This window comes from Capsella rubella, unplaced genomic scaffold (assembly GCF_000375325.1).
Source record: "Capsella rubella cultivar Monte Gargano unplaced genomic scaffold, Caprub1_0 scaffold_8, whole genome shotgun sequence".
In the NCBI taxonomy this organism is placed as follows: Eukaryota; Viridiplantae; Streptophyta; class Magnoliopsida; order Brassicales; family Brassicaceae; genus Capsella; species Capsella rubella.
The window spans coordinates 8217621-8244128 of NW_006238916.1; the positions used below are offsets into that span (position 1 = coordinate 8217621).

Consider the following 26508-nt stretch of genomic DNA (forward strand, 5'->3'; position numbering starts at 1 on the left):
TTTTATTCTCCGTCTCTCCAATATTATTATGGAGTTAGTAAATTAATATAAAAATAATTTAAGTTAAATAAATAATTTAAGTTAAAGAATATTTAACTTAAAAGTTTAAATTCTAAACAAAAGCATATCCGGTAGAGAATAGTATATATAGTTGAATTTTTTTATATATGTTTTAGAAAGCTTTGTGCATGCAGTTTTTAGATTTTCGAATGTTTAAATTAGTTTTTTCGGTCACAAAGATTGCCAAGTAAAAAAAAAATTGCATGTTTTTTATAGATTGTGTGATGTTTTTGTACAACCAACCGTTTTCCTTAAGAAAATTGATGCAATATCATTATTAGTATGTATATAATTAGTCAATCCCATTAGTGATTTAAAGCAACATTTTACCCATTTTCAAAATTAACATAAACTTTTTACTCTTTCAATGTATATAGTTTTTCCGTAACACCAAATATATTAGATCATAAACTTAATTGTAGTTTTGAATATAAAAAGAAAGCAAAGTTTCGTAAAAGAGTCATCATAACCATTTAATGATCTATTTATAAATTTACAAGAGAAATTAGATAGCATATTAATGCTGATATAGATGTTGGATTATATGTATTTATGATGGAAATGATTTTTAATTGGTTGTTCTAATTAATTAATGACCGTTTATATTCAATACTTATAAGTATAATATAATAATTCAAAACAATTTAAAAATAAGATTAAAAAAATATAACAGAATTCATGATTTAATACTTCACAATAAAATTAAACAAATATACCGTTTATATTCAATACTTATGTATATATTTTAACTTTTAATGTAGAATATGGTACGATAATAGAGTATTACCTTAACATACTTACATAGAAAACCTACCAGATAGTTTTCTATCCCAATGAATAACTATTGTCGGAAAAAAAACAAAAAAGAATTGTATCATTTATGAAAAACCAACATTAACCCATTACAAATGCAGTTTGATGTAATTTTGATTAACTCTTATGTTAAAATAAAAAATGTATATATTTGAAAATAGGATCATAAACTTTAAATTAAATACAGGGGTCTATCCGTCATTTTTAACTTTAATGTATATATTTCTTGTAGGTCTATCGTATTCGCAAAAACCCTTTGCTTCTCAAAACTCAATCGATTAGAAAGGAAGCTGCTTTTGGTTAGGGTTTAAGCCGTTAAAACCTTTTTCTAAATCCAAACGCCACCGAATCAATCAAATGGCGATGGCTATGAGACTTCCAGCGATTTCTAGAGCGGTGACGGAAGTGGCTTTAGCTCCGGTTGGTTTGAGACGGCTCTTCTGTTCAAATGCTTCCAGGTTCTCTTTTTTGTCCCCACAAGCTGAAACTCAAACACCGGCTCGCCCTCAGGCTGAACCTAGCACCAATCTCTTCGTCTCCGGTAATTATAATCCCTTTTCATCTCTCGATTCAATCATTTCTGGGTTTTGGGTAGATTTTGGAAATCATCCCTTTTGAATTGAGATTTAGACTGTCCCATCGGAAACCCAAAAGCATAAGTATTTTTGAACATTTGATTAGAATTTAATGTTCTCAGATTTAGATTTATATGTGTTTGAGAAATGAAGCTGAGATTTTTAGATTTCTATGTATTGGTAACGAGTGATGTTTGGTGTGCTTAGCGTAAGAATGAATTGTAAGAATGAAAGAGAGCTTCATCTCTTACACTTAGCTTGAAGGCTTCTGTTTTTCTTAATTATCTTGCTTGTGTCAATCAGTATTGAAATGCAGCTTACCATTGGGCTTTGATGCAAACACTTTTGATTATGCAGTTTTTTTCAGTTTTGTTCCTGCATAACCTCTGTTTCTCACTTTGATCACATGGTCATTGAATCACTGGCCATGAGTATATCATAGACCTATGTATACAGCTCATTTAACATATCATGTTAAGTCTGATTACTGTCTTTTTGTACGCCATCTAAGTTCAAATTAGTTTAGATGTTGTGTCTCAGTTTCCTGAAGTGCTTTTTTTTTTGGCCATGTTATACTTGTTTATGAAGTTGGAAAGTTTATGTGTAACGGAATATCTTTGTGCCCCTGACTATTTTCAGGGCTAAGTAAGCGTACCACTTCTGAAGGACTTAGGACAGCTTTTGCTCAGTTTGGCGAAGTTGCTGATGGTGCGTTCCATATTACCATACTTTATGTGCATTAAACTAGTTGTCAAGAAAACTAAGTGTAACGATTCCTTTCTCTCAATTTGGTTTTGTAGCTAAGGTTGTCACAGACAGAGTATCAGGATATTCCAAGGGGTTTGGATTTGTTAGATACACCACCTTAGAAGATTCTGCAAAAGGCATAGCTGGAATGGATGGAAAGGTACTATCCATTTCTAATATCCATTCCTCGATTACCAAATCAAATTCTGTTTAGAGATTGAAACTGACAAATACCAAATGGGCTAATCTCCTCTCTGTGATTCTCTGCAGTTTCTTGACGGCTGGGTCATATTTGCAGAGTATGCAAGACCAAGAGAGCAATCACAGTCATACCAACCTCAGAACAACATGTCTCGTCCTCCATATTATGGTAACCGCTAGAGAGACAGCTTTCTTATGAAATCTTTCTATTCAAATTTGTGCTTCATTCTATCCTCTTCTATATGATCAAACTGTTGTCTCAGTGGCTTGTTATTACCCTAGAAGTTGAGAAACTCGAAATTAATATTTTATGAGTAATAACCAAAAACTGTCATTTACAAGACAATGCTAAGTGTAATAGCTCGTCAAGAGGAAGATATGAGTATTTTGGCTTACATGGCTTAAGTCTCGAAGACTTGAAACGTTACCGACGATTTCTAACTTTGTATGGATCCGGTTTAGACCCGCTTCAGTTTTGTTCATTTGTTTGGTTACCACAATATCTTGAAATATGGTATTATGCTAATTGATCGTTTTCATAAAACCCAATGGGTCCGTAGCCATTAGCCAATCACTAACTCACAATTTTCGTTTAGATGCAACCACTTAACATTAAAAGTGATGATTATAACAAATGGGAACGAGTCATTGGGCCACAACATTTTGAGTTCTCACGATTTCACGTGGAGCTGTCTAGAATCTACACGAAACATTGTTATACAACATGTGGACCGAACAAAAACCAAAAACACAAAATATCATTCCCAAATACTAATGGCTTACATGAGTTTATGCAATAAATGTTACAAAGACAAAAAAGGAAACAAAATATGCAGAGGAGATACCGTTCATACTATAACATTCCTTCGCTGTCCAATTACGTTTGGTGAGACAATTCCCTCTTTCTCATGCAACCAAATTCTAATATTACAACTCATCATATCACTCCAAAAATCAAAGAGATACCCCCATTTTTGGAGTGTACTCGGCTTATAATGGTAATAGTGATATGTTTTGTTGTTTTTTATCCTTAGACGCAATGAAAAGTTAGTTGTAATAAGAAATGTCGACCGAAACGTGTACAAATGTTTCTTTGTTTCCAAGTTCTAGGAGTGGGCACAAGTCAAATTCAACTGCACAAACTAATCAAACTAATCGGATAACGTTTGTAATTAAGTTCTTTTCAATCCGCTATATATGATCCTAGCCGAGATGTAATCCTAGCCACGTAGTGTCATGTTGAGAAAACTTGATAAGCTCACTTGTGCCCTCTCATTCTATTCGATCATGTGTGTTAGGATTATAGATTCAGATCAGTGTTCGACTTATGATTGCATTGTCGCATTGACACCTAGGAAGTAGCAAACGTAACTTACTGATTAACTTCCTTAGTCATATAAACTACAAAGTCTTGTGGTATTATTGAGAAAATGAGAGCAGGCATATATATATTATTTTAAAGTTAGTAAAAACAAATTGTAATAACAAAGAGATGAGTCATCGTCGTTTTTGTTGCGCCGCATGTGTGATTCCTTTCAAATGTGACAACGTCTTAGACTAGTCGTTCTCTTTGGTTAGTTTTCGTATCATGAATTAGTAACACATAATAATAACAATAAGTTGGACCATATCGTTTTCTATATCGTTAGGAGATATGAGTCTCAGAGTCTGATAACTGATCTTATTTAATATAGTTCTTATCTACACTCTAGAGGAGTTTGTTTTTACGTTCTTACTTCTTATCATTATATTCGTATATTTATTATAAGGTTTCCTCATTGCCACGTATAAGCACATGCAGATAATTCATCATATATACTATTACGTACTATGTTGAAGAACCCGATCAAAGGAAACGTTGATAACGAATGTGAATAATTTTATTTAGTACAGATCAAAAATATTACTACGTTTACAATCAACTCAAATAACCATTTCGTAATCTTAATCTGAAATTTATGTAAGATTTTTTTTGTTTCCAATATATATACATCACATGCAACACCTTATTGTGATAAATTAGAGAAATCAATTCACCTCTGAGTAAATAAAAAGCGTCGACAAATATTAATAATTAAGTGGTCTAAAATTATTTTCGATAGAAAAAAACAAAATGCATTTTTGTATATATACTAAGAATACAACAAGTTCGGAAACAAAAGTGATTCATGTCTACAAATCTATGTATGATCATACTTCGAAAACAATTACGCTAATTATATATATGCTTCCATGATTCCATGTTTCGTTATTTCTGTTTTTATCTGCAAATTAAATCAGGTTTCTGTTATTATGTACCAAAAAACGAACTATGCTTATTGAAATATTAGACCCAACATGAATTAGACTTGAAAAATGACAAGATAATGATGTATACGACTATACGAAAACTAAGATTAAGAACCATAAATTAATAAGACTATCATTATTGGTGGTCTCTTATCTACTTTTTAGCTTAAGAATGGGTAAGATAGGTCTTTTACTAAAGCTTACTAAAGTGTCAATAATAAGTTCATTTCTCAAATACTTCAACGTAAACCAACTCCGGTTTAAGATAAGAACCATCAAGGGCAGTTTCGAAATAAATTAACAAAACCATGTCCACGTAATGAAGTGAGTCACAACGTCAAGATTCTCTCTACTTGCTTCCTTCTATAAATTGCCTCTGCTCCATAAAGAGTATCGTCACTCCAATCTCTTAACCTGTGGCTCTATCTGTAAATATATCCCATAATATTTTAGCCTTTTCAAGAAACCAATTAGCCTTTTTAAAAGATTTACTTAGTAGGAAAAATAAATTACAAAGAGAAGAGAGAAGTGATCAGGTGCAGTGAGGTGTAGGATATGAAATTCTTGTTAGAGCTCGTCGTGCCTTGTTTTGGTTCACAACAGTTCAACCAATCCACCGTCACAGCCGCGGACGATTCGGTTTCAGACGAAACGCAAACGCTCGTGAAACAGCGAAGGCGGCGGAAACGCGTTAGAGTGGCTGGTCAACCTGGACAACAGGTGGTAGAGTGGAGACCGTCGCTTAGCGTGATCTCCGAGAACAAACCGGCTATAACGGAGAAATCTGAAAAGGAAGTAGAAAAGAAGAAAGTTCGTCGGAAAAGCGAAGGCAACGACGGCGGAGACGCGTCTTCACGATCCGGCGGTGGTCATGTTCGTTTCCGTAGTGATGATTTCGGGTAAAAAAAAACACACAAGACAACTCTATCAAGTTTTATTACATGATGATACTTTTGTGTTACGTAAGGTTAAATAGATTCATGATAATGTTTTAAAGTTTTGTTTGATAGAACTTAAGAATATTTATAAAGATAAGTATGAAGATTAGGAAGAGATAATTAATTAATTAGAGATGCTATTTTATGGATAAAGATTCGATATAGTTGGGAACTTGGGATGTCAACATCAGTATGTTTATTTGAGTAAATAGAAATTGTCGTAAGTTGCAAGGTAACCAAAAATGATATTATAACAATTTATGTCAATATATAAAATGGTAGTGTTTTATGATAAAAATGTTTTGACGTTTTAAGTTTTTGTTTTATGGGTTTTTGCAGGAGGAATGCTTTCGAACCGGTGATTCCGGCGTTCTCACCGACTCCGTTCATGTTTTGAGTTATGTTTTTTAAGTTACTTGTGAAGTTTATTAATTATGTGTATGATATATATGTAGTAGTAGTAGTAATAAATATGTTAATGATAAGATGTAGCATCTAATGTAATGTATATATTTCTTTGATATTATAGTGACTACCACCAAAATCTAAACTTATGGTGCAAAACGTAACTCAAAACAAACAGAGTTTGGTTGGGCTATGCAAACACGTATGAGTATACCAGTATGACTAAGTCATGTCAAGACTACTGCACCAACCGAACATGTACCCAAACAGAAACCGAACGCCCACTTTGTTTTTATTTTTAAACCCGAAACATATGAGCTATATAACTTATCTTATATTTTTGTTATTTTAATTAGTTCTAGATTATGCAAGTAAACTTTTTCAAAAGTAAACAAAATAAGCTGGAGCACCAATTTTTAAATACCATAGCATAAGTAAGTATTATTCATAAGGTGAGATCAATTTATATTGGCATTGTGAAGAAACAAAATATTTGTAACTCTCTCATGCCACATTAACCAAAGAGATCTCACCCTAGTACATTTCTTCGTCTAAAATAGAAGATCTCAGTCACTTTTTTTTTTCTTTCGAAAATGTATAAAATACTTATATACGTATAAAGATTTCAATGACATTTTCAATGTTTGGTAATTACAATGATCTTGTATCTAAATAATTTGTTTGATTAAGTACGTTGTGGTAAACTGTTAAAATGTAACTTTTCTCAATTAGGAATGGAATTTTTATTTAATTTACAAACATATATGTCAGATTTTTTAAAACATATTGACAGGTACACAAACATATTGATCTAGAATGGGTTGGTTGACTTTTAAGTCTTTTATTGTATGTATTATTTTCCATCAAAACATTTGTTGGGCTTTGAAGATTCGAAGATAGTATTGTGAGTTTGTTTGGTGGCCATGCCATATTACGGGAGAGACCAGCCGCCAAAGCCCAACTTTTTAGTGAGTGCATCATCATCATTGGATGTCAATCCAGAAAACCAAATAGTCAGACTATACATTATAAAATTTGCATGATCAAAGATGAAGATTTGTACCTTAAAGGCTTAAACCCTACTACACACTAATTCTACCAAAAGTATATATTACACTATTAGTACTAAAGAAGGCGCTAACGCGTTTCTTTGCATCTTTAATCACATTCTCCCACATGTAGGCTTTACCTTTTCTTTCCATAATCTCCAAATGTGTGCGTGTGTGTGTTTAAATACAATACAACATATACGTATGTACACCACGACTATTATGTATTCTATACATGGAGACATGAGAACATGGGAGGTTGTATCCGTGCACGTGGAGAGGACATGTCTTGCTTGCTTAATGATTAATGAGTATGCGACCATGGAACAAGTAAACTTTGAACTTGTGGGAATATTTGCTCTCAAGTTATCATATTCGTCTTTTTCTTCTTTCCTCCCAAGTCCCATTATGATTTTTTTTTTTCTCACAATAGATATAATTTAAATCTCTTTTTTTTCCCCAATTTCTATCGATCCTTGTATATTGCCAATGTACCAAGTAAATCCTTTTAGAACAAATAAGAACATTAAACTTTCATATATAAGCTAATACTTTTCTCGATCATGATTCATGATATAATATTCACATAAATTTTAGCTGGAAAAATGTTCAATTCAATCTCGTCTCTAGAAAAAAGAAAGAGGATCGAGTTTAGGATCTAGAGATGATGATTAGAAATACAAAGAAGAGAAAATAATAGTAGTATATATAAATGTTGCGCCACCACTCTCTCCTTCGAGAACGTGAAAATAAGCATATAATCTACGCAAAGAAGCACTAAAATCTCGATAAAATAACATATAACAATGTGTGTATACATGCATACATAAAGATCTCCCTCTCACGCATATTGTATACGATAGATAAAATGGTCAAATACATTATCATTACATGAAGGATCTTCACGTGCTCTTTTGGTTGTCTAATTGGCTTGGCTTAAGTCATTCTGAATAATTAAAGAAGTGAATTGTAATGCTTTTTTTTTTCTATATTTCTTTTAGGGAATTTTAAAGAAAAATTAAGATGCATGTAATAATCATATGCATTCATTGGATTATATAGATTTTGACTTCAACAACATTAACCAAACGATTTATTGTTTCAAAACCAATATTTGTGTGGATAAGTCATTTGTTTTCAGCAATAAGTCAATTGTGAGATGATATTTTATACATTTTAAAAAAACTCTGAATACATGTCTAACTTTTATACTCCATCATATGACAGATTTTAACCCAACAACACTAAATAAGCGATTTTTGTTACTTCCAAACAACGTTGGTGTGTAGGTCAATTTTCGGACGATTTTTTTGAAATATTTTAAAACAATTTAGAAAATATAAATGTGTCTAGTTTTTATATTCAATCACATGTATAAGATTATGACACATATGAAACTAATACTTATCCAACAATTTATTATTTCAAAATAATGTTTGTGTGCACTATGCAACACAGAATTCGAGACTTCCATATTGCTTGACGTCGAGAACGTAAAATTTTTTATTGTTTTAAAACCGTCGATGGTTATGGTAAAAAAAAGTTCCAATCTTGAAAACCTGTAAATTCAATATTTCTTAAAAAAAGTTTAAAAATACTTATAATTTCATTCGAAATGAAAGAAATAAATCGTTGTTGTTAGATTCAACACTATTAGTTAAAGCTATTTTTATCCAAGAAATTACATTTAGTAAAAAAATTATATTTATTTTATACGTTAGTGTTTATACTTTATAGTCAAAACTTAGTAGATAAATATATTTTTGATCTTGCCATTCTTTTTAATATTAAAAAACAAATTCATTGAAATGTAAGTAGAACTGTAGAAAGCTCATTTATTTTACATATATTTGACAACCTCGTTCATTTCGTGTGTTTATGGTGAATATTTTTGTCCAAGCACATAAAAAAGCCACATTATCAGATATATGTAAAATATATGACATTTCTATATTAGAATGACTTGCGGCAGTAATCCCGAGATCTTACAAGAAATTTAGTGCAAATACTAATGTAATATAAATATACATTCAAATTTTCAAGTTAGTGAAATCGTTTAAATCAAAAGAATGTCTTTATATATCATATGATTCATGTCATAAAGAAGTAAAACAAATTTAAACGTATTATACTTCAATTTGATTTCACGGAATTGTTAGATTCATGTCATATTGAATATTTAATTTCATTATCTTGTTCAGACTATAATAGCAGTTATATCTGCTTCGAAAATATTATTTTTAGAATATTTATTGAGATGAAAATTAGCTGCAACAAATAATCTTGAATGTGACATTGTAGGTTGAGTTAGGTGGATATATTTAACTGCTTTACTACTTACTAGTTATAGAATTATTATAGTTTTCTCATTTTATCTTCTCACCTATACAATATACATTAAGCTTAACCTTCGAACTCTCAAAAGGATAAAGATAAAATAGATAATCATAACTTCATACATATATGAATATATATATCTCACACTTACCCAATTTGTAACTAAACATTGAAACGAGTTATCTTAAAAGGATATAATTATGGTGATGATGACACGCTTAAGTACGACGACGAACGAGCGAATGACATAAATATTCTAGAGAGGGTACACCAAAAGATACAAGGACCGCGATGCAGGTAATTAAAATTGAAAAGTCATCGACGACTAAGGATAGATTCATCCAATCATATAATTAAGTGTAACCAATATATTCGTTGGACCCATAAAACATATACACGACACACAAAAAACACAATATTTACATTTTCTAATTTCTATATATTTAGATTTTTTTTTAAAATTAATTTAGTATATATGCACCTTTCACAAAACAACATCACAATAAATAAATTTTATATTGCTTGGAGAATATCGAAAAATAAAAACTCAAAAATCTAGTGAGAATTCAATTAAAAGGAAGGAGTAACGTCATTTTAATTGGAAAAAAAAATATAATTAAAGGAGAAAAAAGAAGCTTTCCGTTTTTATTCTTTTGAAGCAGACGTTGTTACATTTGTCACACACACAAAAAAGAAAAAAAAATTTACACATCATCACAACATTAAAAAAAAAAGATAAGAAAAGAAAAGCTCAATTTTGTTGTTGTTGGTGTTGTAATCGTTTGCTTGAAGTAGAACCTCTCTCTCTCTCTCTCTTTCTCTCTCACTCACTCTCTCTCTCTCTTTGGATTCTTTTCTCTGTAATCAAAGCAAAGTCCTCTCTTCTTCTGGGCTCTGGTCAATTTGTTTTCTCTTTTCTCTTATGGAACTTCTGTGAAAAATGCACATTCCTACGACGATCCTACACTTTTCTACAGGTACAAAAAAGTTCGATTCTCCTTTTTTTTATTCTGGATCTTCGACGAGTTTTTATGGTGTTGTGTGATTTTTTTTTTGTTTCTGGGGATTTTTGGTTGTTGTTGTTGTTGTTGATAAGAAAGTCTTCTTTGGGGGGCTTGTTTGGATGCTGAAGAAGAAGAAGACTAGAAAAATGTTGGAAAATTAAACGACGCAATTTAGGGGAAAAAAGGAGATTTTAATTTAATGTTTTTTTATCCAAACGGCGTTTTCGAAAGTTTTGCACGTTTCTCTAGATTCATTCTCTTTTTCATCTCCTTCTTCTTTTTCTCCATGATCTATAGTACTATATCGTATTATTTTGCTGGATTCTACTAATTATCCCGAGAAAATTTGGCTACGAAAACTTCAGTATAAAACGTTGAAATTTTGTAGTTCGTATTTAACTTCTGAGCTTCACGAAATCTCAGTAAACCTTATCTCGTTGAGGTATTTGTTTTTTTTTTTATTATCTGATTGAGAAGATACGTTTTTTGATTTTGGTTGAATGAATCTCTCTATCTATAAGTATTTTGTTCAAGAGTTTTTTTTTGATAGTCAACGTTTTGCTTATTTTTACTTATTTTGAGCCAATGAGTTGTTGTCCTCCTCTTCGTCATCTGACATTGTGCTACTACTATTAAACTATTCTTCCTTCCTCTCTCTCTCTGATCCATTTTTTATTTATTTTGGTCTTTTTGTTTTCTTTTTGCAGAGACGTCTACAAGAGCTTGAGGGGGTGATTGAATTGATACATTTTTATTAATTATTATTTGAGGATGGAAGGAGAATCTTTTGGTTTAATCGTTGGGATCTCACTAGGTTTGGTGATTGGTGTTGTGTTAGCTATTTCAGCTTTGTTCTGCTTTAGGTTCCATAGAAAAAAGTCTCAGATTGTGAATAATAGTGGGTCTAGCAGAAGTGCAACCATTCCCATCAGAGAGAATGGAGCTGATTCTTGTGTTATCATGTCTGATTCCACCATTGGTCCTGATTCACCTGTTAAGTCTTCCAAGAATGGGAGGTCTCTTTGGCTTGAAGGTTTTAGTAAGAAGAGTAATGTTATCTCTGCTTCTGGCATTTTGGAATATTCTTACAGGTTTGTCTGTCTCCTCCTCTGACAAGATCCAGGTTTTATTTTTATATAAAATTCTCTGGATCATGGTTTCCTGATAAGGTTTTTCGGTTTATTGTCTCTTAATTAATGAGGACTAGACTTCTCTTTGTTATAGTTTCTTTGTTCATTATTTCCAAGTCTGGATAGTTCGTTAGGAAGGGGAATGCTATTATCTATAGTTTGGATCTGGTTTTGTGAATATCCAGAATTTCATGCTATCTCCTGTGGATATGATGATGTCTTGCATTTTTGGGCTAGAGGACAGAATGTCTTGCATTTTTAACATATGTTCTTTGGTTGACTGATTCAGGGATTTGCAGAAAGCCACTGCTAACTTTACAACTTTGATAGGCCAAGGGGCATTTGGACCTGTCTACAAAGCTCAAATGTCCACCGGTGAGATTGTTGCTGTGAAAGTACTAGCCACTGATTCTAAACAGGGCGAAAAAGAGTTTCAGACAGAGGTAAGATATATCTATGCGATGTAGCTCTGATGATTCTGTATGCTATTCGTTTCCAAAGAACATAACTTGGGTTTAGAAATATAATATTAGGCAGACACATGATTTCTGAAATCTCTATTGCTCAATCCATAAGTTGTCATCCATAAAAACAAGGCTCTTGTCTGACATTTATCTATATCTCTTATTGTCTGCTCTAGTTACTCAGCTAAACTCATCAACTCGCTATTTTTTTCAGGTTATGTTATTGGGAAGGTTGCATCACCGTAATTTAGTGAACTTAGTTGGCTATTGCGCAGAAAAAGGCCAGCACATGCTTATATATGTTTACATGAGTAAAGGAAGCTTAGCTTCTCACTTATACAGTAAGCACCTACCTTTTTCTACATACTATAACAATCTGCTAGGTATTAAATGAATTGATGAGCCTTCTTCATAAAGATTGTAGCGTATTTATTGAAATGTGGTTTAGACTCCCCCAATTGATGAGCCTTCTTCATAAAGATCTGAGACACACTAAGATGTTTTTTTTATACAGGCGATAAACATGAACCCCTGAGCTGGGATTTGAGAGTATATATTGCTTTAGACGTGGCACGTGGTCTGGAATATCTTCACGATGGGGTAGGCTAAATTCTGAAACAATCCACCATCTTAATGCATCTCTTAAGAAACACAACTTCGATATCAGTGCTTCATTCATTTTTCTTCTTTTCAGGCTGTTCCTCCTGTAATCCACAGAGATATCAAGTCTTCCAACATTTTGTTGGATCAATCCATGAGAGCTCGGGTACATATATCTTTATTCGTCTTTGAGATCTCAGTCTATTGAGCACCTCAAGTTTCTCATTGGTGAATTGTCTCTTACTACAGGTTGCAGACTTTGGACTATCTAGAGAAGAAATGGTAGACAAACATGCTGCCAACATCCGAGGAACATTTGGTTATCTCGATCCTGAATACATTTCAACTAGAACGTTCACCAAAAAAAGCGATGTTTATGGCTTCGGGGTTTTGCTGTTCGAGCTTATAGCTGGAAGAAACCCTCAACAAGGTCTAATGGAATTGGTTGAGCTGGTAATATATAAAACTAAAAACCATCTCAAATCCTCCAATCTTCTTTATACATGAAGACTTGAAACCTTTTGTTTGTCGATGAACAGGCGGCGATGAATGCAGAGGAAAAAGTTGGGTGGGAAGAGATAGTGGATTCAAAATTAGATGGGAGATTTGATATACAAGAAGTGAATGAAGTTGCAGCATTTGCTTATAAATGCATCTCTCGTGCACCTAGAAAACGTCCCAACATGAGGGACATTGTTCAGGTTTTGACTCGTGTCATTAAGGTGAGACATTGCAGAAAACGACAGAAGAGTTCTCTGTCTTCTCCGCGGCCTCCTCCTCCTCCTCCGGTGGTGGAAGAGTCTGAAGGTGAGCTAACCGCAAACGGATCAATACGATCAGAAACTCATCGGAGGGATAATTCCGTGGACAGTAGTATAGCTGAAGACTTGTGATTTTTTCCAAAACAAAAAAGAAAGTATCAAGTTCCTTAATTTTTATTAACTTTAAAATTGTGATTTTTTTTGAATATTGTTTTGGGTTTCTTTTAGACGTTAGGGAAAAAATGATAATTATGTATGTAGTATGTACTACAGAGTACAGACCGTTCTAGGTTGTTTATATCTTTCTTTTGTGAATTAGTAATAACTATTCTTTGTTTCTTTTACTGTTGTAACTTGAAACGAGTTCAACGTAACTCGTTTCAACTAAAGAAGCTTAGGAAACGACTTAACCCAAGGCCCAATTCAAACCTAGCCCAGCCCATTAACTTTGGTTTTACAACGGTGTCGTTTAGTCGTTATCCAAGTTTTATCGTCATCGGAGGAACGGATAGGATGAAGAAGAAGAAGAAACAACAGTTGTTTAGCCACTTCGCCAGTGGAGTTGCAGAGCGATAAAAAATGGCAACCATGTCTGCTCTTCAGAGCTCTTTTACTTCTCTTTCTCTATCCCCGAGCTCTTCGTTCCTTGGCCAGCGTCTAATTTCCCCGATTTCACTCTCCGTCGCTTCTCCGGTAACTCATAATTTTTCGAATTCTGATTCTAATCTCTCGCCTTAGGTTTTTTTAAGCTTTTAGATTCTGTATTTTACTTGGGTGCGTTGTAGATTAGGTTCATTTGTTCGATTTTGATATACAAACCCATTTCAACAGATATTACTCAAACGAGTGAAACTTTTTTGATAAATTGAATCTGTGTTGCTCATTTGTATGCTTCTGCACTACAGAGTTTTGCTTATTGAGGTATTGAACTATGTTGCATTGTCTATGTTTTAGTGTTACGACTAAACTGAGATGAAGTTATTATGCTCTTCAGACTGATTGACTAGTGATTTGTTTGGAATCTATGTGTGCCTTTTACTAGTAGTAGCTCTATGAACGATACCTGCGTGGCATTGGCTCACATTTTAACAGAGGAAACTAGTTCTTTTGTACATTTGGTTGTGTAAGGTTTCGCTCCTGCGAGTTTTTATTGAGTCAGAAGAATGGCTTTTGCACTTTTGCTTGATACTTTCATGTTGAATGAAATGCCTGTAGTTGGATGGTTCTTTATTACTCTGCTTATCTTCTTGTAATTGTTGCAGGTCAAGCCCGCCGAGAACCCATGCCTTGTTCTTGCAAAGGTTAGTCCACATATCCATTACATCATACTTTGTACTTCTCGTTCTGTATTATTCGTTTATATATTGCTTTGAACCTCAAGACTCTATTTCTACCTATGAGAGAGATAAAAGGAAAACCCTTGATATACTTTTTCTTGAACCTATTGAGATTGGAAGTTTTGTTGTTGTGTTATTGATTTATGTGTTTTGCCTTTCAGCTCAAGCGTTGGGAACGGAAAGAATGCAAACCAAACAGTCTTCCGGTTCTGCACAAAATGCATGTCAAGTTTGGAGATACCGTCAAAGTTATATCTGGACGCGACAAGGGTAAAATCGGAGAGGTTACTAAGATCTTCACTCACAACAGCACTGTAGTGATCAAAGATGTAAACCTCAAAACAAAACACATGAAGAGTCGAGAGGAGGGAGAACCTGGTCAAATTGTTAAGGTCAGTCCATTCAAATGACTTGATGTTTGCTAATTTGCTGTCTTTGGCTAGATTCGGGTGATGATTGAAGATTGTACAAAATGTATTATGTTTTCCAGATAGAAGCACCTATCCACAGCTCAAACGTGATGTTATATTCGAAAGAAAAGGAGGTGGTAAGCCGGGTGGGTCACAAGGTCCTTGAAGATGGACAGAAAGTAAGATATCTGATCAAAACAGGGGAGGTTATCGACACCATTGAGAAGTGGAAGCAACTTAAGGAGGCAAAGGACAAAGAAACCACCCAAGTTGCAGTGGCTGCTTAGTATCTCACTTCTTTCTTCTTCATTGCACTTTTGATATATAGACTAATAGACCTATGCATTTGATGGATGTATTGAATCCCTTTAAAGGTAAAGTATAAAATTTCTACCCCATAACACCTTTTTGCTTCCTTAAGTAAGCTTAGGTTGAGCCTTAAGTTAAATTGAAAAGATACAATCTTTTAAGAGTAGTTTACATAACAATCAAACTTTTACAGGAGCAAAGAATCTAGAAATTCTTCAAATGGCTAAACCATGGTCTTGAAGCCTTGAGAAATCAACTCAGTTTTGGGTTTGGCTATCTTCTTCTTTGTAGTCCGCTTCCACGTCAAAAAGAATACAAGAAGATAAATGAGTAGTCCGAATATGACAATCAAATACATCAACAGGAATACCGGTTCATAATTGTCCTTCAGGTACACAGAAATGAAGATATACCACCAAGTGTATGCTCTACCAACTGGTAAGAGTATAAATGTCAAGGCCATAGCTGAAAGAAAGGCTATAGTATTGAATCCCCATAGTAGGCTAGTAGCACAGGCTTTATGAGGTTTCCCGAAGGTTTCTCATGTTTGTCTTCATCTTCGGGTTGGACTGCGGTCTGATAAGTAGCTGTGATTATCAGATATTCCCGAAGATGGAGTACGATTCCAAAAACGTGTTATTCCCGTAGAGCAAGGCCATGTTGCCTTTAAAACTGTAACTAGTAGAGAGTTTCGTACTCCATCTGACTATTCTTGTATGCCGCTAGAGTGCAAGGCCATGTTTTTTTTTTTTATATGAATGTTAAATTATATTCATCAAAAAAAACTGTTTTACAAAGAATGCAGCAATCATTCAAAGTTTAAAACATAGAGAGCCAAAAAAAAATAGATCAAATAAATGGTGGAAACATCTTAGGAGCTGTGGGTTTGAAATCAATATTGAAGGCCTCCCTCGTACACAGTGGAGATTGAGAGAGTGTATAAACGGTTGCGAACAGTTTTGTCGATGAAGCTTATCAATTTAGGAGAGGGGGTTGGTGCAAAGCCATGTTGCCTTCAAAACTGTTACAAGTGTTATACTTATGCTTTATTAGTAGTGTGGACTGTAAAACTATTTTACTTATTTATTCTCTAATCAAGGCCGTTACTTTTTTTTTTTGTCAACCATTCGTTTTTATAACGAAAACCCAAAATGGGCAAAGTATAAAAGCATGATACAAAACCTTATTTAAACCCAAATTAAAATGAACCCAAATACAATAACATTGACAGGTAACAGCAACGTGTATGAAGCAAAAGCAAGAGAGCCCAGTTCTTGTTTCTTTTTTCTTGTTTCTTTTCAATTCTTCTCACCAACTTAGATTAGAAATGTACTACCAATTTTTGCGTCGGCGACGAAGGTAGCAACAGATGAAATCTTGAAATCACGCTTCTGGGACCATCTAACCGCTGCAAGAATTGGATCAATCTTAGGAAATTTCAAACTCAATCCAAACTCTAAGAAGAAACTCCGCCTAAGACCTAGAGATGAGGTCTCTTTTAATCCTTAACAATGAAGATATAACGTCGAATATATTACTCTATCTTTAAAGGAGAATCAAGTTGATGGCTAATCCAATAAAAGCAAACGGGATTCGATATAAATCTTTGTAGAAAGAGGGAAGGACAAAAAATATAGATTTTCTATCTTAGTCAATAAACTAAACAAGATAAACATTATTTAAAACTGACTAAGAAGAACAAAAGATCCGAACTAAGTCGGAAATCTATATAAAAATAAAAATAAACTGAATTTTTCCGGTTAACCAGAAATTGTTTTCTCTCTCTAAAAGATGAAATGTGTGTTAAAAGAGAGAAAATTCTTAACATTTAGGTCGGACATCTTGATTGCATAGGTTCTTGCACAAATTTTAAGGTAAGATTTGTGAGAAAAAAAAATCTTTATATTAAAATTTGTGAAAAAAAAGTTTTATATAAGAATGACCTTAAAGCACCATTATCAATGGTATTTTAACAATCTTAGAGCTAATATAAGAATAAAATGCTTTCTCTGGACTTCTCATGTATTTTAATTCAAAAACTTTTATATGAAAAAATACAAATATAAGAATAATTGACCTCGAGATCATCGTGGACTACTTTCGTTGCCTCGTTGGTCCAAAGAATCAATGGCAACATAATTTAAAGGGTTGTGAAATTTCATAGAATTAGAAAAGCCCGTTTGCACACTTCATGCTTCTCTATATAATGATCGTTATCGGGAAATGTTTGTTTTTTTTTTTTTTTTTTAAATCGGGAAATATTATTAAAATGATCCGGCTTATTGAACCACGAACAAAAGTCTATATATAAATGACACCATGAGAACCTTAAACAATTTTTAAGGTTTGCGTGATATGATGTTTTCTTCTTACGAGGTTTGGACGGATTGTCATGCTGCTTGGGAAGTGATATCTAATCCTCTCGCTTGGCCTAAGTACTGCTCTCATACAACAAAGATTTGACAGGTAATACGGGTGATACGAGAGGTTTTTTTCACTTTTCTTCGCTGAAAGCTAATTTATTAGCTAAGTAGATTGTCTGTAGCATCTCGAGAGATGGACGTTTAACGTCTTACTTGGCTTTAGGAGGACCGGCTTAACTTCATGATCGTATTGAAAGGGATAAAAAATTGGGTGACTGAGTTCTTCTAGTGTTTCTTTTGGTTCCTTGGTTTCTGATCTTTTTCTTTGTATTTGAACTATTTGGTTTATCAATCATTCAAAGCTTTACAAAAAAAATGACACCATGAGAACCTTAAACAATCTTTAAGAAAGTTTCCAAAATTTTTTTTTAAAAAAAGTTTCCAAAATGAGCAGTGCACGTTACAAAGTTTAAACACTTCAAAGGGTGACTAGATACGGAAGTTCTCATAAACCAGTTCAGTTTTGGCTTTTACGACATTCTGAGGCTTTTTTAGCCTCCAAACCGTACAGAGAACCAGTAGATACACTAAGCATGCAAACCCATATAAGACCGCTAGATAAATCATCACAGTGATTTTTTCCTTCATGTGCATGAAAAGGAAATAAGAAAGGGCGAGAGGCCCCGTAATAACGCCATACCAGCCCTCAAATAATTTACCCTCTGGTAAGAGTATCAATGTGAATAAGATAGCTGTGTAAAAGGCTACCGTATTGCATCCCCATATTATCGGCTCAAAGATATACTCCTCATTATTGTCTGGTTGGGCTGTCTTTTTGGGTTTTTCTTGCGGTTGGGCTGCAGTCTGATAAGTAGCTGCGATTATCAAAGCTACTATTACTAGAAGAGCGTTCCGTGTTCCGTCTGACATGTGACTCCTGTAATGTGCAAGTCGAGACTTGCAAAATTCCTTGAAAGTGACCGGATTTCTAAGGAAGACATACCATTCTGTACGTTGAGATTGAGAGCCTCCAGTCTTACCACCGGACCATACTATGATCTCCTCTGTATCTTTATTCATGTGAGATCCATTTGCTCGTAAGGCATCAAGGGCCGTCATGCGAGTTTTGTTCTGGATGTTCCGGTTCAAATGCAAGCATTTTAACAGCTGCTTTACTGCCTGTATATATAATATATATTCACAATTAAAGGTCTAACAGTGTGTTTCTAGGTCTATTTCTGAAAGTACGTGGTCTATTGGATCACATCCCAAATATATACTAAGCATAATAATCAATGTATTAGGCTTACAGAGATTACAGATTAACCATTTAAACACCTTTCACAATGATTACGGACGGTGAAAAAAAGTTCAAACAAGTTGAATGAGTGGCTTTAAGAGACAAAATAAATAAATAATGGAAAGTACATACCTCGTGATTGTTCTTGTATGCGGCTAGGTGCAAAGCCGTGTTGCCTTCACGATTACATCTGTTTAGGACGTCGCGGAACCACACACCATCCTTATCGCGAATTTTCTGCATCCACCCTGTGAGAACTTTGAGCCCTTCGTAGCTATCGTTCATAACCGTGATATGTAAAGCCGTTTCTCCCTTTAAGTTCGCATCTTTAATGCTTTCAGGACATGCTAGAAGAAACTCTGTAAGAAGTCCGAAGTCACCTTTCTCTGTCACAAGATGCAATGGTGTCATACCTGTCGTCGTTTTAAGATTTGAAAAAAATATATATATATATTAGCAAATAATTTATATTATGTGTTAAAAAGAAGAATTTGTTAAAGACTTTGAAACGTAGATTATAATCAAAATTTAAAAAAATATATTAAAATAAAAATAAAAAAAATGAAGAAGCTACCTCCTCTACCGCAAATGCGAACAAGACTGGGATCAACCTTGACTAGCTCTAGTGCTAACTCCTCATACTGGTTCTCGACAGCGAGATGCAACGGACTTAACCCATCCTCGTTTAGTTTCTTGGCCAAAGATGGCTTTAGCATCATTAGTTCCATAGCCAAATCCATCTTCCCAGCAGATGACGCTTCATGGAGAGGTGTGTGGATGAAAGGTAAAATGTCGACGTTGTGAAGAACGTTGGGATCCGCTCCAATAAGAGAGTATAAATCATCAACATTACCTGATTGAGTAACCAAAAGCAATCTTGATTCCATACTTAGAATAAAGAAAGAAATATAATTGTAAAGGACCAAGAAAGTAGTGTCGTTAAGTTTACAAATGGGGAACACAGTTATATAGTATTTTTCATTTCAGAGTTGTGAGTCTATTGACTTAATTAGCACCAATTGTATTGGTCACTCCAGATGTTGCCAGAAATAAAGCGGGAAAGTAGAACTCAACAGTAGGATACATAAATGTTGCCTTGGACTGTTATAAATAGTGTAAGCTTTAGTGAGGACCAGTATATGCCACTTGTAGTTTTTTTTTCCCTTTTTTTCCTAAGAAGTTCATATATTTATTTATTTTTTAATTCGTAATGAAACCGATTTTTTTTTTTTAACACAACATTCATTAAAGATTAAATGAATAAAGCAATTTAAAATTGGCAGTTTAGATTGAAATTGACCCCTAAAACTGCAAATGGATGACTTAAATTTAGAAATTGAAAATGGTTCAAAAATAAATAAAATAAAAAGAATTTAGAAATTAAAATAATTGAACGACCATTCATCTAATTTGTTACCATTTGAGATGAACAAGTAGGAAAAATGATTCAACCTATTCAACAAAAATTTTGGGAAAATGATCAAATTATATAATCTTAATCAGTACAGGCTCTAACATTAGATAAACAATTTAGAATTTTAAAATTCAAAAGTTTCCATTTTTTTAGAGTAAGCAATAATTAAGATTATATAAAAAATAAAACAATGGGAGAATTTCAAAAATGTCATTTTTCTAAAAAAATTCAAAGATCAAATTATGAGAGAAACTACGATATGTCAAATAATTCAAGGCGTTATATGATATTATATTTTCTTTAATTCTCCAATCTTTCAGTAAAAAAAATATATTACAGATCTCTCGATGGTAATAAGTAAATTGTAGATAATAATAAGATTCGAACACAGTTCACATATCATATATATAAACCAATAATTCTAATCACCAACTTGTATCAAAAATAAAATACATGTAATTTTAGCAAGTCTTATTTTCCACGAATGGCAAACGTATCTGTGGTAACTTTCCCAGCACATGACAATCCAGCTGGTAATTGTCGACTTCTCATAAATATGACGACATAGATTGTCGAGTGTTTCTGACAAATTGAAAGAAATTTGTTGTCGACTGAAAAACTCAAAATCAAAGTTAAATGCATTGCACTGGAGATGTCATGTGGTGTGTGATCCCACCGTTACTTAGCATGAAGTAGATACCCTGTCTATATCACGCCTCGTTGGCTGGGAGAGTGGTTTAGCACCACCCGGTTAATTTGAGGTACACCAGCAAAACCCGAAATTGGTTGAAAGACTTGGTCTTTCAGTATTGGATCAAGACCCGCATTGGTGGGTAAACAAGGTCTATTCGATTAGATCCAATAAGAAAGTTAGTAACTTGGGATGGTCGGAAAAGGAAAAATAAGATAAATATGAGAGACGCTCGGAGTACAAAGGAGAAGAAGAACCACACGAAACTCTTAACGCTTTTTGACTACTAGAAAACCCTATAGTCGGAAGAACCCTAGCTTGATCCATTGGAAGAATTTAGCTCTTTGTTGTATTAGATTTGTTTGTTCTACTTGAGAGTTCAATAAAGATATTTTCTTACGCCAGTTGCATGTTGTGTAATTTTCCGGTTTATGGTCTGTGCGGATTCATCTCGCACATCATTCATTGTAGTATATAAAATATTAATGTAATATATAAAATATGATATATATATATATATATATATGTGTATTATATTATCATATACTCCATATGTTTCAAAATAAATATCATTTTAAATTTTAATTTTTATCCTAAAGAAGTGTTGTTTATATTTTAATGTAGATGTTTGGTATATTTTTCAGTTTTATCCCTAATAATTTAATGTTTTAGTTAATAGGAAAATAATATAATGTACACACCATGTAATACTTTGGGCCTAATACAAAAAGAGAAATTAAAGTTTGTTTTTTCCTAATTATGAGACTATCATAATTTTTATTAAGTTTGAGAGAATTTTTTGTTAATTATAATATATTTTCGCTAGGTATATACAGTTTCTAATTATGTGGCCTTTTATTTATATATTAGAGTTTTTTGGCTAATTTTGACACATTTTTATTAGTTATGGAGTTTTTTTAATTAATTATGGGGATTAACACTAATTTTAATTTATTTAAATAAAATAGGCTTTAAGCTTGGAAAATTCAAGGCCTGATACGAATGTAACACACGAATTATGGATGCAGGGCCGGGATTAAGCACATTGTAAGATTCATGTGAAAGTTATGGAAGTATTATATTAGTTTGCAGATAGTAATAATATTTTGGCTCGTAATAAGACATCAAGGGCAGTCATACAACTCTTGTTCCTGATGTTCCGGTTCAGTGACATGCATTTCAACAACTGTTATACAGCCTGAGCCTGTGTACACACGACAACCATTGGCAAAAAAAACAACTCAACCACAACTGATGCGAAGAACTTAGGATTTGTAAAGGGGCTTCAAAGATGTTAATGTACTAAATCATTTTTTTCGTATCCCCAAGTAATATAAAACATAAGACTATCCGTTTATATTATGTTAACAGTCTTTAGTTTTATAGGTCAATTACTAATTGTAGTATGTGAATATAGTAGGTTACATATGAAAAAGATTGGAAAAATAACTAAGTTATTAGAGTAATTAACAGTGATCACACAAACACCATAACAACAATTACGGATCAACCACTTAAACAAGTAGCTAAGATAAAATTTCATATTTGGTCTGACCCAAATTTGGTCAATCGATCCTTATCCGAAAATACCGATATCATATGGTTAGAGCCATAATCTCATAATACTGAGTACTCCTAATTTTTCAGGAGTAAAACTAGAAAGTCTTGCAAATGCCTAGCAATAGTTGAGCAAATAGCATCCTCATATGGAAGTAAGAGGCTTCGATAGAGCTGCCGGGTTCCATTAGTTTGTTGACAGGCGGGCAGAGGTTTTTTCTTAAGAAGCATAGAAGAGTTTGCCAAGTGAGGAGGTCCAATTGGCTCTTGCAGTTGGTAAGGGTCATGCAAAACTCCAATTTTTCCCCCATCTCCAATGTATCAGCATAAACCTTCACGTAAGAAGTCTCGATCTATAAGGATCCCACACTATACGTGATAAGCTGAAGTGAGTGGCAATACTTGCCCAAACAAAACTTGGCGAGGACAGAGTTGGAGACTCGGAGTAGTGAGTCTGTTGACTTATTTAGCACCAATAAATTGGTTCCTTGATATGGTTACTCGAGATGTTGTAACCAAAAAAAAAAGCTGGAAAGAAGAACTCAAAAGGCAGCTTCTCACCTATTGCAGAATAAGGAAATCAACGCTAGGATACAATTACATACAATGTTGTCTTGGACTGTTACAATTATTATTATTGTCTTTTTTAATTGAATCTTCAAGCTTATTAGTCAACAATTTTTTTTAATTTAATTGAAGTTGCTAATTTTCTAATCTTTAAGCCAAGAAGTGATGTTACATGATATTATTTGACTCTGACAAACAACTCCGAGGCATATCATTGTTTGAGTTTGAGCGTTTGATCAAACCTGTAACAAAGAAAGCTTCATGAGAAGATGAAGAAAAGAGAAGAAGCAAGAATCAAAGAAGAAGATGAAGTTGTCGTGAAGAAGGTCAACAACAAAGAACATAACAAGTCAACAAGGAAGAAGAAGATGGGTTTGTTGTTTTGATGATAAGGGTTAATGGGTCTAAAGAATTATAAGGCCCAACTAGCTAAATTATGTTTATGTGTAGTAGCTTAATGGGTCAAGCGTCGAGAAAAATAACTAGAGTACCAAGAGTAATAGGGTACTTGTAGCTAGTAGTTGTTGAGGGGTCCTAAAGTCATGAATGTCCTAACGTGTGTCAGTGTTGTAGTGAATGTCCAAAGGGAGATGTTTATTCTGGAGTGCTAAAAAAAAATTTAGGAGAAAAAGAAAAAAGAAAAAAAGAATATTATGATAAAGAGAGAGAAAAACCGAGAACTTTTTTTTCTTCTCTCTTCACTACAGATCCTACCCAATAAAATTGATACATGTGACTTAGGCACCGATCTTTAAATTCCTACTATTAGGATCGCTACTAAAAAATAAGACTGTTTTTGATTTATTTTTAATGATATTAATCTTATGAACCCTTAATTTTTGTTTTAAGGAGCTCCCTTTGGAGATGGTGTAAAGAGTTTATGTGTGTGTTGTGTAAGATCTATCTAAGTTAATCAAATATAGTTTCATGAGTAAAACGTTTCTTGTTCTTAATTTTCACTCTAGAACAGTGAAACTGAAACAGAGATAAAAAGAGGAGTGAAACAGAGTTATGAGAGAACAAGTCCCAAAATGTCTACAATCATGCGATCTTATAGTAAACTAGTACTCGTTCGTTTCTTTTGAATAATGTTGCTAATTTTGACTCTTTTAAATTATCAGTGTTTCTTCATAAATATACCTAATTAGGAACGCATGGTATTATTGTTAGTTGTAGGTCACATGATTCCCGCAACGAAAAATGTCAAAAGAACTATTCTGTATGTCACATATATACTTCGAGCGTACGTAGTCGTAGTAGACGACGAGTAGTCGAGTTATATAAGTGGATTACGTTTCGATCGTTATATAAATTAAAAGATCCGAATATATATATATGACGACGACATAGATAGTTTGTCGAGTGTTTGTGACCAATTGAAAGAGAGATTGTTGTCGACTGAAAACTCAAAATCAAAATTAATTGTCTTCGAGAGATGTCATGTGGTGTGATCCCACCGTTACTTAGGTTGAAGTAGATATACTGTCCATATCAGGCCTCGTTGTCATTCATTCCAATATATAAATATATATATATATATATATATATATATATATGACTTGCATAATCTTTATATATTATCATAGATCTCATAAAAATATCCGATATCCAAATTTTAATCCATGGTTTTCTTCTGTGCAGATCGATTATCACATTTTGAAGATTCATATTTCATGACATTGTCAAACTTTATGGTATATTATACATTTATACTAGTTTGCAAATAATTATAACTTATATGTATGTCATATTTAAAAACTTATATATATATACACATATGTATATTAGTATATATGTAACAAATATTTGACAGAGCCTTAGATATTACAATCGACTAAATATTTTTCAAAATTCGAAAGTTCAAGATTTGAAACTTCGGGTTATATTATTGGGGCTTCAGAGATTCAGAATTTTTTTTTTTGTGTTTGTTTCATTTCCTCTCAGGGGATAATTATGAGTGGGTGGCTTTTGCAGATAGATATTTATTTAAAGCTCCAACTAAAATTTTTGCATGGGATAGAATTTTGTCGTCGCATTTGACGTAAGCTTTGTCTCGTTGGCCATAATGAAACCTATGGACCATTTCACTTTATTCGTTTTTAACAAAATGCCTAATCACCTTTAATGTTATTTTTGTTCTTATTTGCCATGCCATTTCTATCAAACCATGTTTGTACGTAATCTAGGACTAAAAGGGGAAGGTTCCCAAAAAAAAAAAAAAGATGAAGCAAAGAAAAACAACAAAAATTTTTTGGTTGTGGATGATGAAAATATATCGTCTGACTATAAAGTTTAATTTTGAACGATTAGATATTGTAGTTAGTTTATATATAGATTCATATGTTTCCTAAATAATGAATCAGAAAGAACAATGTTTAAGGGCAATGGAGAAAGCTTGTTAATTGATTAAGTAACATTTTCAATGGTGTATTTAATAAAAAAGAAATCATGTTACTTAATCTTTTTTTTTTGTGTGCACCAAAAGATATTTCTTCTCATTAAAAGTGTTGGACATACATATTAAAGCCAAATTTACAAGTTTAGCAGCCTCGATATTGACTGTTCTTGGGATAAAGCTGCAAGAGAAGCTATAAAAAGCCTACATTACTAATGAAATCATCAGAGATATTACTGTGTACTTCAGGTAAAAAGGAACCAATAAAGACATATTACTTAAAGAACAATAGACATTGGAGAATCGACTTAGAGGCTGAAGGTTTAACTCTCTCAGAAGTGAGAAGCCATATGCATAGAGATGGGAATCAAATCTTAGAAATATCGGAAAAAAAAGAAAAACTTGAACGGCCAAAACATTCATACTCCAAATTTTGAAAAGGTTTTCTAGTCGTCAGGAAAAATAATAATCTTCTGTTATTTCATTTTCAAATTAACTCTTTTTATTACTGAATAAAATTTGGCATTTAGTAGCACTTTTACCAACAGGCCACCCGTGAAACTAAATGCTCACTCTGACGCATTGTATCTTATTCTATTACCATTGATTTTCACATCAATTTACTACCGCTAAAATACAAATTTATTCTCAAACATAATATGACCAAAAATATATATATTTTGTCTCTCTAGGTAAGAAAGTTAAAAACTGAAACTTAAAATATCCCAAATTCATCTTGCAAAGTGCAAACTAAAAAATAGAAATGGAGATTCTTATTGTTCTTGATCAACC

General features: G+C 33.1%; 5 protein-coding genes across 5 annotated transcripts; 4 read left to right on the forward strand and 1 right to left on the reverse strand.

Moving 5' to 3' along the window:
- The first annotated feature begins 1126 nt into the window (after window positions 1-1126).
- On the forward strand, window positions 1127-2805 carry LOC17877013 (organelle RRM domain-containing protein 2, mitochondrial). Its single transcript, XM_006281183.2, has 4 exons — window positions 1127-1414; window positions 2088-2156; window positions 2249-2355; window positions 2466-2805. Exons 1-4 carry the CDS (start codon window positions 1231-1233, stop codon window positions 2574-2576), a joined length of 471 nt encoding a protein of 156 aa, XP_006281245.1. The 5' UTR covers window positions 1127-1230; the 3' UTR covers window positions 2577-2805.
- Window positions 2806-5103: 2298 nt separating this feature from the next.
- LOC17875949 lies at window positions 5104-6158 on the forward strand. Its single transcript, XM_006281244.2, has 2 exons — window positions 5104-5584; window positions 5963-6158. The coding sequence occupies exons 1-2, from the start codon at window positions 5241-5243 to the stop codon at window positions 6018-6020; spliced, it is 402 nt and encodes a 133-aa protein (XP_006281306.1). The 5' UTR covers window positions 5104-5240; the 3' UTR covers window positions 6021-6158.
- Window positions 6159-10180: 4022 nt separating this feature from the next.
- Window positions 10181-13717, forward strand: LOC17876421 (calcium/calmodulin-regulated receptor-like kinase 1). Its single transcript, XM_023783702.1, has 8 exons — window positions 10181-10391; window positions 11126-11509; window positions 11838-11991; window positions 12227-12353; window positions 12527-12612; window positions 12707-12778; window positions 12862-13065; window positions 13152-13717. Exons 2-8 carry the CDS (start codon window positions 11190-11192, stop codon window positions 13503-13505), a joined length of 1317 nt encoding a protein of 438 aa, XP_023639470.1. The 5' UTR covers window positions 10181-10391; window positions 11126-11189; the 3' UTR covers window positions 13506-13717.
- Window positions 13718-13884: 167 nt separating this feature from the next.
- Window positions 13885-15521, forward strand: LOC17876183 (50S ribosomal protein L24, chloroplastic). Its single transcript, XM_006281079.2, has 4 exons — window positions 13885-14066; window positions 14636-14674; window positions 14872-15102; window positions 15201-15521. The coding sequence occupies exons 1-4, from the start codon at window positions 13953-13955 to the stop codon at window positions 15405-15407; spliced, it is 591 nt and encodes a 196-aa protein (XP_006281141.1). The 5' UTR covers window positions 13885-13952; the 3' UTR covers window positions 15408-15521.
- An 83-nt stretch (window positions 15522-15604) lies between these two features.
- On the reverse strand, window positions 15605-20149 carry LOC17876355 (ankyrin repeat-containing protein BDA1). The gene is made up of 4 exons (XM_006280459.2): window positions 19667-20149; window positions 19225-19505; window positions 18423-18971; window positions 15605-15814 (listed from the first exon to the last, which is right to left on the reverse strand). Exons 1-4 carry the CDS (start codon window positions 19977-19979, stop codon window positions 15653-15655), a joined length of 1305 nt encoding a protein of 434 aa, XP_006280521.2. The 5' UTR covers window positions 19980-20149; the 3' UTR covers window positions 15605-15652.
- Between the last annotated feature and the right edge of the window lie 6359 nt (window positions 20150-26508).

What these genes read in the sequence shown, in the direction of transcription:
- LOC17877013 (XM_006281183.2), top strand. Translation starts at nt 1,231, where the DNA reads ATGGCGATGGCTATGAGACTTCCAGCGATTTCTAGAGCGGTGACGGAA. An exon ending in CACCAATCTCTTCGTCTCCG is followed by an intron (nt 1,415 to 2,087) that starts GTAATTATAATC and finishes GACTATTTTCAG; the next exon opens with GGCTAAGTAAGCGTACCACT. An exon ending in GTTTGGCGAAGTTGCTGATG is followed by an intron (nt 2,157 to 2,248) that starts GTGCGTTCCATA and finishes TTGGTTTTGTAG; the next exon opens with CTAAGGTTGTCACAGACAGA.
- LOC17875949 (XM_006281244.2), top strand. Translation starts at nt 5,241, where the DNA reads ATGAAATTCTTGTTAGAGCTCGTCGTGCCTTGTTTTGGTTCACAACAG. An exon ending in TTCCGTAGTGATGATTTCGG is followed by an intron (nt 5,585 to 5,962) that starts GTAAAAAAAAAC and finishes GGGTTTTTGCAG; the next exon opens with GAGGAATGCTTTCGAACCGG.
- LOC17876421 (XM_023783702.1), top strand. Translation starts at nt 11,190, where the DNA reads ATGGAAGGAGAATCTTTTGGTTTAATCGTTGGGATCTCACTAGGTTTG. An exon ending in TGGAATATCTTCACGATGGG is followed by an intron (nt 12,613 to 12,706) that starts GTAGGCTAAATT and finishes TCTTCTTTTCAG; the next exon opens with GCTGTTCCTCCTGTAATCCA. An exon ending in ATCAATCCATGAGAGCTCGG is followed by an intron (nt 12,779 to 12,861) that starts GTACATATATCT and finishes CTCTTACTACAG; the next exon opens with GTTGCAGACTTTGGACTATC.
- LOC17876183 (XM_006281079.2), top strand. Translation starts at nt 13,953, where the DNA reads ATGGCAACCATGTCTGCTCTTCAGAGCTCTTTTACTTCTCTTTCTCTA. An exon ending in CACTCTCCGTCGCTTCTCCG is followed by an intron (nt 14,067 to 14,635) that starts GTAACTCATAAT and finishes TAATTGTTGCAG; the next exon opens with GTCAAGCCCGCCGAGAACCC. An exon ending in AACCTGGTCAAATTGTTAAG is followed by an intron (nt 15,103 to 15,200) that starts GTCAGTCCATTC and finishes TATGTTTTCCAG; the next exon opens with ATAGAAGCACCTATCCACAG.
- LOC17876355 (XM_006280459.2), bottom strand. Translation starts at nt 19,979, where the DNA reads ATGGAATCAAGATTGCTTTTGGTTACTCAATCAGGTAATGTTGATGAT. An exon ending in CATACAAGAACAATCACGAG is followed by an intron (nt 18,972 to 19,224) that starts GTATGTACTTTC and finishes TTATATATACAG; the next exon opens with GCAGTAAAGCAGCTGTTAAA. An exon ending in ACATGAAGGAAAAAATCACT is followed by an intron (nt 15,815 to 18,422) that starts GTGATGATTTAT and finishes GTGTACCTGAAG; the next exon opens with GACAATTATGAACCGGTATT.